The 10,256-nt window shown below is 36.8% G+C and overlaps 2 protein-coding genes across 3 annotated transcripts in view; one reads left to right on the forward strand and one right to left on the reverse strand.

Moving 5' to 3' along the window:
* Positions 1–10,256, reverse strand: part of LOC109393330 (unconventional myosin-XVI) — a 457,270-nt gene that overhangs the window by 297,124 nt on the left and 149,890 nt on the right. The gene's annotated exons all lie outside the window — the stretch shown is intronic.
* Positions 3,495–5,430, forward strand: LOC109393328 (glycerol kinase-like). Of its 2 annotated transcripts, XM_019662414.1 has the most exons (2): positions 3,495–5,162; positions 5,250–5,430. In XM_019662414.1, exons 1-2 carry the CDS (start codon positions 3,599–3,601, stop codon positions 5,258–5,260), a joined length of 1,575 nt encoding a protein of 524 aa, XP_019517959.1. In that variant the 5' UTR covers positions 3,495–3,598; the 3' UTR covers positions 5,261–5,430. The 2 variants fall into 2 exon arrangements, with proteins under 2 accessions (XP_019517959.1, XP_019517958.1); XM_019662413.1 differs by having other exon boundaries at positions 3,495–5,424.

A 10,256-nucleotide genomic window follows, 5' to 3' on the forward strand; every position in this document is an offset into this window, starting at 1 on the left:
TATTAATGACTCATTTTATCAAATCTTATTGTTTCATTAATATGTGTCCGGTGTTATTAATGTAAAGTTCGTTTTAACACCAATCCAGGTTTGGTGATCAGTCTTCCTCTTCCTCAGGATCTCCAGGCCCAGCTGGGATCTGGCACAAGTAAGTCCTCATCACAAACGAGGGATAAATGACAGACCCAGAAATGGCCACCACCTCTGCTCCTGCCCCCACTTCTGGTGTCTCTCCCATTCATTATGTAGGGGAACAAGGATAAGGCACAAAACAACTTATAACTATAACTTATACCTGAAACAATACTTAGGAACTTCAAAATTTTCAGAAAACTGGTAAAAAATAATGCCACTAGTATTACCCTATTTATAGTCTTGAACTAAAATTGCTATTACTAATTCCATTAAAAGATACAAATCAAAAATCCTAAAGAACTTATACAACAAAACATTAAAAAAAACAAGTAACCCAATTAAATAATGGGCAGAAGACCTGAAGACACATTTCTCCAAAGAAGACATGCAGATGGTTAACAGACACATGAAAAGATGCTCAACTCCACTAGTCATCAGGGAAATGCAGGTAAAAACCACAACGATATCACCTCACACCTGTCAGAATGGTTATCATCAAAAAGACAACAAACAACAGGTGTTACTGAGGATGTAGAGAAAAGGGAACCCTTTGTACACTGTTGGTGGCATTGCAAATTGGTGTAGCCATTATGGAAAACAGTATGGCGGTTTCATAAAAAATTAAAAATTGAACTACCATATGATCCAGCAACTCTAGTTCTGGGTATTTATCCCAAGAAAATCAAAACACTATTTCAAAGAAACATGTGCATCCATATGTTCAGTGTAGTGTTATTTACAATAGCCAAGATATGGAAGCAACCTAGGTGTCCATCAATAGATGAATGGATAAAAAAGAGGTGATATATATAAACACTGGAATATTACTCAGCCATGAAAAAGAATGAAATCTTATCATTTTGAACAACATGAATGGACCTAGAGGGTATTATGCTAAGTGGAAGAAGTCAGAGAAAGACAAATATTGTATCATTTCACCTATATGTGGACTCTAAAAAAAAAAGCTAACTAAATGAACAAACAAAACAAACAGACTCATAGATACAGAGAATAAACTGATAATTGCCAGAGGGCCTGGGCAGTGAGGGGATGGGCAAAAACCATGAAGGGGATTATGAGGTACAGACTTATAGTTATAACATAAATAAGTCATGGGAATGTAATGTACAGCATAGGAAATACAGTCAATTTCACAGTAACTTTGTACGGTGACAGATGGGTACTAGAGTTCTCATGGTGATCACTTAGTAAGGTACATAAATGTCAAATCACTATGCTGTACACCTGAAACTAATATAATATTGTATGTCAACTATATTTATAAAAAGCTTTATGTTTCAGAAAATAGAATAACTCCTTTTTATAAAGTCATCTGAATTGTAAACAGACTATGGGTCTTCTATTAAAAATCGCCATCTCTACTAATTAAAGAGAAAAGCCTTTTCATTGTNAAAAGATGAAAATTATCTCAACTCATTTTTGGAGACTAGCATAAACTTGATAGCAAAACCAAATGTGGACTTCATAAAAAAAGTGAGTTACAGATAAATCTCATTTATAACTATACATGTAAACAGCCTACATGAATGTTGGCAAAATGAACTCAGGAGTGTGCAGTTTGTCCGTGAAATGAAAGGGTGGTTTATTTTAGAACACTATGAATGTATGCCACTACTTTAAATTCTGTTTCAAATTTAATAAAGGAAGGCTTCTATCCTACCTCAAAATGAAGATTTTAGTCAGCATTAGAACAACAACAACAAAAAAAAGATATAAGGGCCATAAAACGTGGGTAGGAGAGAGAAAAAAATCATTCAACATTGTAAATACTGTTATCTACATAGAAAAACAACATACTCTATGACTCAGCTGTCAGAATTGATAGTCCAGAATTTTGCTCAACACAACTCAATATACACAATATACAGAAGAAAGCTGTATTTTCAAACCTAACAATAGATGCAGAGCCTCACTAACGTATAGAAAAAATTGAAGATATCATTTCACACTCTGATTGACAAAGATAATAAGTCTTATAACACTGGAAAATATTTAGTTAAATTTAAGATGTATTAATCTCTCACAGCCAACTTATTATGTACTCTAGAAACCTTCTGAAAACCTTATTGCACACAAAAATAAACAAATACAAAATAATATAGCATGCAATGAAAAAGACTCAGAGTAACAAAAAGCAACTCAGTAAACAAGCCTCTCCTTTATTTTTGGAAGAAAGTCGTCTATTTCACTACTTATCTCTTCGATATTTTCAATTTGTGGTACTGGTGAAAGAATAGACACTTAGATCAGTGGAACAGAATAGAGAACCTAGGAACAGTTCCACACAAATGCAGCCAACTGGTTTATGACAAAAACACAAAAGCAAGCCAATCAGAATAGACTGCTCAATAAATGATACTAGAGCACTTGGACATCCATAAGTGGAAAAAAAACTGAACCTTAACCTAAACCTCACACCTCACACAAAAATGAACCCAAAATGAATCACAGACTTAAATGTAAAGCATAAAACTATAGAACACAGGAGAACAATTTTTGAGGCCTAGCATTCTTAGGCTTGACACCAAAACATGGTTCATGAAAGAAAAAAAAAATTGATAAAATGGACTTTGTCAAAACTAAAATCTTTGCTGTGTAAAAGGCCCCATTAAGAGAAGAAAAAGAAAAGCTACAGACTGGGGGAAAAGTTCTTGCAAACCACATATCTGACAACAGAATCATATCTAGAATATATGAAGAACTCAAAACTCAACAGTAAAAAAGCAAACAATCCAATTAGAAAATGTAAAAAAGACATGAGAGCCATTTTGCTGACATATATTGATGACAAACAAGCACATGGGAAGATGTTCTGCATCACTAACCATTAGAGAAATGCAAATTAAAAGTGCGATGATATATCACTACACAAGTTAGAAGAGCTAAAATAAAACAAAAATTTGTGACAGTATCAAATATTGGTGAGGATGTGGAAAAACTGGATCTCCCAACATTGCTAGCGAGGATGTAAAATAGCACAGCTATTTTCAGGAAAATAGTTTGCCAGTTTCTTTAAATAGCTGCATTATGTAGTAACCTTTCTACATAATTATGTGTCTCATCAAGATCAGTCAGGTTGGTTTCTCAGGCTGAGGCCAAGGGAGTTGCAAACTTCAGATGAACGCATAAGAGCTCCCTCCAAAAGTGGGTGTATCAGGGGGAGCTGTCTTGGAACGCTGTTAACCTATTATCTGGTGCTGAAACAACTGTCAGTGTAGCACCAACAACAAAACAAGACAAGAAAAGTAGGATAAAGTAACTATTTGGCTTGGCCGATATTTCTGAAATTGGATATTTTGTCCTTCATGAGTAGCCCTCAAAAGGCTGGGAATGGACTAGCCCCTCTAGCCTTCCGTACTCGCCGCTTGCACCTCCCCCACTCGTCACCGTTTGTTACCCGGGAAACCAGCCAGAGTTCGCGCGCCTACTGGAAGCTGGTTTCATGGCAGCCACGAAGAAAACACTTTTGGGGCCATTGGTAGGGGCAGTGGACCAGGGCACCAGCTCGACGCGTTTTTTGGTTTTCAATTCAAAAACAGCCGAACTACTTACTCACCATCAAGTGGAACTAAAACAAGAGTTTCCAAGAGAAGGATGGGTGGAACAAGACCCCAAGGAAATTCTGCAGTCTGTCTATGAGTGTATAGAGAAAACGTGTGAGAAACTTGGACAGCTCAATATTGATATTTCCAACATAAAAGCTATTGGTGTCAGTAACCAGAGAGAAACCACTGTAGTCTGGGACAGGTTAACTGGTGAGCCTCTCTACAATGCTATCGTGTGGCTTGATCTGAGAACCCAATCTACTGTTGAGAGTCTTAGTAAAAGAATTCCAGGAAATAATAACTTTGTCAAGTCCAAGACAGGCCTTCCCCTTAGCACTTACTTCAGTGCGGTGAAGCTTCACTGGCTTCTTGACAATGTGAAAAAAGTTCAAAAGGCTATTAAAGAAGATACAGCCCTTTTTGGAACCATCGATTCATGGCTTATTTGGAGTTTGACAGGAGGAGCCAATGGAGGTGTCCACTGTACAGATGTAACAAATGCAAGCAGGACGATGCTTTTCAACATTCATTCTTTGGAATGGGATAAAGACCTCTGCGAATTTTTTGACGTTCCAATGAAAATTCTTCCAAATGTCCGGAGTTGTTCTGAGATCTATGGCCTAATGAAAGCTGGGGCCTTGGAAGGTGTGCCAATATCTGGGTGTCTGGGGGACCAGTCTGCTGCATTGGTGGGACAAATGTGCTTCCACGATGGACAAGCCAAAAACACGTATGGAACAGGATGCTTCTTACTGTGTAACACAGGCCATAAGTGTGTATTTTCTGACCATGGACTTCTGACCACAGTGGCTTACAAACTCGGAAGAGACAAACCAGTATATTATGCGTTGGAAGGCTCTGTAGCTATAGCTGGTGCTGTTATTCGCTGGCTAAGGGACAATCTTGAAATTATAAAGACCTCAGAGGAAATTGAAAAACTTGCTAAAGAAGCAGGTACTTCTTATGGCTGCTATTTCATCCCAGCGTTTTCAGGGCTATATGCACCTTACTGGGACCCCAGTGCAAGGGGAATCATCTGTGGGCTCACTCAGTTCACCAATAAATGCCATATTGCCTTTGCTGCATTAGAAGCTGTTTGTTTCCAAACCCGAGAGATTTTGGATGCCATGAACCGTGACTGTGGAATTCCACTCAATCATCTGCAGGTAGATGGAGGAATGACCAACAACAAAATTCTTATGCAACTACAAGCGGACATTCTGTATATCCCAGTAGTGAAGCCCTCGATGCCGGAAACAACTGCCTTGGGTGCTGCCATGGCAGCAGGGGCTGCAGAAGGAGTCGGTGTTTGGAGTCTTGAACCTGAGGATTTGGCAGCCGTCACGATGGAGCGGTTTGAACCCCAGATCAACGCTGAAGAAAGTGAAATTCGTTATTCTACCTGGAAGAGAGCTGTGATGAAGTCAATGGGTTGGGTTACAACTCAGTCTTTGGAAAGTGGTGACCCTAGTATCTTCTGTAGTGTACCCCTGGGCTTTTTTATAGTGAGTAGCATGGTAGTGTTAATCGGAGCAAGGTACATCTCAGGTACCCCGTAAATGATACCAACTTATGGAGTCCAACAATGCAAGCTCTTTACCTAATGAGAGAATCCAGCTATTTGGTCTCTTAATGTGATGATACTATTCATAGATTGATTTTATTTATAAGCCACTTGCTGCATGACCTTTGAAGTAGACCTGTGGCTTGAAATAATGAAAATGCAGCAGAGCAGGGGGGAAAAAAAAGGCAGGGAATGAAGTGGATTTTGATGAAAGATCAACCCGTTCCCATTCTGGTCATGAGTAAAAATAAAAAGCTTATTGCCTTATGTTTCCACAAGAAAAACTGAATCACAGAATGAGATAAAAAAATGTTATAATTTTCCCTAGAAGGAAATAAAAACATACTTTATCACTTATAAGCAAGAATGTATATTTATTTGAATCTATGAGGATGCATTGTATTTCAGTTCTATCAGCTTATATTTGCAATTTAGGAAATGCTATCAAAGACATAAAATTTCTGTATATTAGGTAGATACTCCTGATACCCTGCCCAGAACCCCTTTACTGGCTAGTGTACCCATCCCCAGATGCTTGGAGTATTATTTTCTTGTAAGGACACAAAGCTGTTCCCTCCTCTGGAGAATTCCCTGCCCCTTTCAGTCTCCCAAGGAGCGGAAGATTCTACCCACATCCCATAAGCTACAGTCATTGAACGACCTACACAGAGATACAAAACATGCCCCCTTGACTCAAGAAGAGACGACTTTATGGTGTGATTTATACTCCAGAGCAAAGTGAATTAGGATGAGAATAGATTTTACCCAAGACCACATTGTTGTTCTGTTCTTTTCTGTTCTATGCCCTACTTCCCTTCCGCCATCACTCCCTCCCTCATGTTTTCCATGATGTACATTCCCCAGGACATCATCATAGGCTCCTGAATCCCCCTCTCGGACTGTGCTTCTAAGGGACACAATTTATGCCTTATAAGATTATACATATTTACTTTAATTTTCTATTATCATGGTTTACAACAAAGGGGAGAACTTTTATTTTCATAGATGTAAACTCTATGCAGATTGAACATACCAAATGATGTAGGTTTTAAAAAACAGAAATAACAACACAAAAAATAATAATATGCACATGCAAAAGAATGAAGTTAGATCCTTATCTTAAACCACATACAAAAATTAACTGAAAATGGCTTAAAGACCTAAACATAAGACCTAAAACTATAAAACTCATAGAAGAAAACATAGAAGCTTCATGACACTGGACTTAACAATGATTTCTTAGATGATATACAAATGTCCAACAAATATATAAAAAGATACTCAAAATCATTACTTATTCATCAACAAAATGCAAATCAAAGCCACAATAAGTCATCACTACCTCACAACCATTATAATGTCTATTACCAAAAAAAAATTTTTTTAATTAAAAAACCCCTCAGAAAATAAGAAGTTTTGAGAATCCTTTTCCTCTGTTGAGATTGTAAACTGGTACAACCACTATGGTAAACAGTATGAAGGTTCTTCAAAAAATTCAGAACAGAACTACCATAGAACCCAACAACCCCACTTCTCAGTATCTATCTGAAAGAATTCAAAGCAAGATCTCAAAGAGATGTTTGCCCCGGTATATTCATTACAGCATAGTTCACAGAGGTCAAGAGGTGGAGGCAGCCTAAATGTCACCAGTGGATGACTGGATAAAAAAAATGTGGTATATACATACAATGGAATATTATCCAGCCATAAAAAGGAAGGAAATCTTATCACATGCTATAACATGGATGAACGTTGAGGACATGCTAAACGAAATAAGACAAGTACTGAATGATTCCAGTAATATGAAGTGTCTAACAAAGGAGTTGTTGCTTTTAATGAGTCTAGAGTATCATATTTTAAAGATGAAAAAGTTCTAGATATCTGTGTCATGACAATATCAATATGCTTAACACTGCTGAACTACACATTAAATAATGGTTAGGTGAGTAAATTTTAAGTTATATGTTTTGCCACAATAAAAAAGGGGGTGGGGAGAATGAGACACAAGGTGCTGCATCACGGGTTTTGAAAACATACATTCATAATTTAAACATTTAATGAAAAATGTAGTTACAAAGATATTGCCTTTCTCACTTTATAAATACGTTTGCTATGAACTCTGAGAGGCTACAAGGTAGCCCTCTGAGAAGGAAATTAGCACATTACATACAGGTCTGTCTCTTTCTCTTTCTCTCTTTTTCTCTCTCTCTCTCTCTCTCATCTACACACCCGACAACTCTCCTGGCAGAAGTTTTATTCTCAGAATCAATTGTTATAACGTGCTTCCAGAGTTATTTTTACTGCATACACAGTGACAATGAAACAAAGGCAGAGTGAGGATTTTCAAAGACAAGAGTATAATCAATTTCAACATACTCCCCCAGAGCTTTAAAAAACACTCTTAAGCATTAAAGTCTTTAAAACTTGCTAGATTTTAACATTCTTGTAATCAAGCTACAAGTCCATATCCCTCTTTATAGAGCAAAAATAGTACAACATAAAAGACGGAGAAATAAACTTAAAAAATTTAAATTCTTCTCAAGAAAATCAACAATATTTTTCACCTCATTAATTTACTGTCTTTAATTTTTTTAACTTGTGTATCAAGTGACCATTTCTTGGGTTTCCATCCAACTGTTAGGGCACACTTTTCTAATGTGTGAATGTGAAAAATGTTACACTTTTTAAATTAAAATGGAACTAAAACAAATACACATGACACAAAATTATTGCATGCTTTAAAGTAGATTTATTTTTACATATCAATCTATACATTTCTACATTTAACAGTTCCTTTACAATATTTCTCCAGTAACAAGTGATTTGATTATGATACATAGCTTTTCAACGGATATAGATTTACAATCTTAATTCTCTCCAGGATTTGTCTCAGGGTAACAATATAAAACTGAAGATCCCTACCTTGAGGTGATGTTCCTGGTTCATTATCCAAGTAGACCCACATGTCTATTCAAATCATGATATGGGTGCTCGGTCCTGCATCACAGATGGCTCCAAAATCATGCCCATGCACTAATGCCCAACACAATGATTTTCCTTCATATGTAGAGCACTGAATAATCAGGTTCCTCTTCATAGGCAATCCAGCTACATTCAGAATCTGCAGAGCCTGATGATTTGGAGCCCCTCCTGTGGATAACAACTAGCTGTCATCTTATTAGATACATACTCAACGAGAACTTCCCTAGGGAAGTCCAGCCCCTTTGAGATCAGAGCTGCCTACTGGTGGCTATTCTCAGATGCTTTGTATGGCATGCCATATTGATAAAATCAAACCCTGTCTTTTCCTGGTTGTCCCTGCTTTCTAAATGCTATGCTCCCACTACTGGGTGTCTCCAAGACTGAGAACCGCAATCGCTGCCCTGTTCCTTCCAAGAGAGGGTGATACTGTGAAATTAAAATGGTCTCAACATATGCAAATCGATCAATGTGACACACCACATAAACAAAATAAGAGACAAAAATCATATGATTATATCAATAGATGCAGAAAAAGGATTTGACAAGAGACAACATCCATTTATGATTAAAACACTTAATAAAATGGGTATAGAAGGAAAATACCTTAACAAAATAAAGGCCATATACGACAAACCCTCAGCTAATACCGTAAATAATGATGAAAAACTGAAGCCCTTTGCTCTATGTTCAGGAACAACACAGGGCTGTCCCCTATCACCTCTGCTTTTCAACATAGTATTGGAAGTCCTAGCCAGAGCAATCAGGCAAAAGAAAGTAATGAAAGGCATACAAATTGGGAATGAAGAAGTTAAATTGTCACTTTTTGCAGATGACATGATGTTGTATATAGAAAACCCTAAAGACTCCACCAAAAAGCTATTACAAGCAATAAGCAAATACAGTAAAGTTGCTGGCTACAAAATCAATGTACAAAAATCCATTGCATTCCTATAAACTAACAGTGAAATCTCATAAAAATTAAAAAAAAATCCTTTTTGCAATTGCAACAAAAAGAATAAAATACCTAGGAATAAACTTAACCAAGAATCTGACAACTATAAGACATTTTAAAAAGAAATTGAAGAAGACACAAAGAAATAGAAAGGCATTCCGTGTGCATGGATTGGAAGAGTCAACATAGTTAAAATGGCCATATTACTCAAAGCAATATACAGATTTAATGCAATCCCCATAGCATTTTTTAAAGAAATAGAACAAAAAATCATCAGATTTGTATGGGTCCACAAAATTCCCCAAATAGCCAAAGCAATCCTAAGAAAAAAAGAATAATGCTGGAAGTATCAAACTCCCTGACTTCAGCTGGCACTACAGAGCAACAATAATCCAAACAGCATGGTATCAGCAGAAAAACAGACACACAGACAAATAGAACTGAAAACACAAAAATTACCCCACATAAATATGAACAGATAATTTTCAACAAAAGAAGAGCCCAAAACACACAATGGAGAAAAGACAGCCTCTTCAATAAATGGCACCAGAAGACCTGGAAAGCCACATGCAAAAGAATGAAACTAAACTGCTATTTGTTACTGTGTACCAAAATTAACTCAAAATGGATCAAAGGCCTAAACATAAGACCTGAAACAATAAACTGAACAGAAGAAAACAAACTTATAGTTATGGTACTAAACTTATGGACCTTGGGTTCAAGGAGAGTTTTATGAATTTGACTTCAAAGGCAAGGGAAATAAAATCTAAAATAAATGAATGGGACCATATCAAACTAAAAAGCTTCTGCACAGCAAAAGAAACCATCAACAAAATAAACAGGCAACCAACCAAATAGGAGAAGATATTTACAAACAATACCTCTGATAAGGGGCTAATATCCAAAATATATAAGGAACTCATACAACTCAACAACAAAGAAACAAACAATCCAATTAAAAAATGGGCAGAGGACCTGAATAGACATTTCTCCAAAGAGGACATACAGATGGCCAATAGACATATGAAAAGATGTTCAACATCACTAATCACCAGAG

Source organism: Hipposideros armiger, unplaced genomic scaffold (assembly GCF_001890085.2).
Source record: "Hipposideros armiger isolate ML-2016 unplaced genomic scaffold, ASM189008v1 scaffold_376, whole genome shotgun sequence".
Lineage (NCBI taxonomy): Eukaryota > Metazoa > Chordata > Mammalia > Chiroptera > Hipposideridae > Hipposideros > Hipposideros armiger.

Excerpts from the sequence above, each read along its gene's own strand:
- LOC109393328 (XM_019662413.1), top strand. The coding sequence starts at position 3,599 with ATGGCAGCCACGAAGAAAACACTTTTGGGGCCATTGGTAGGGGCAGTG.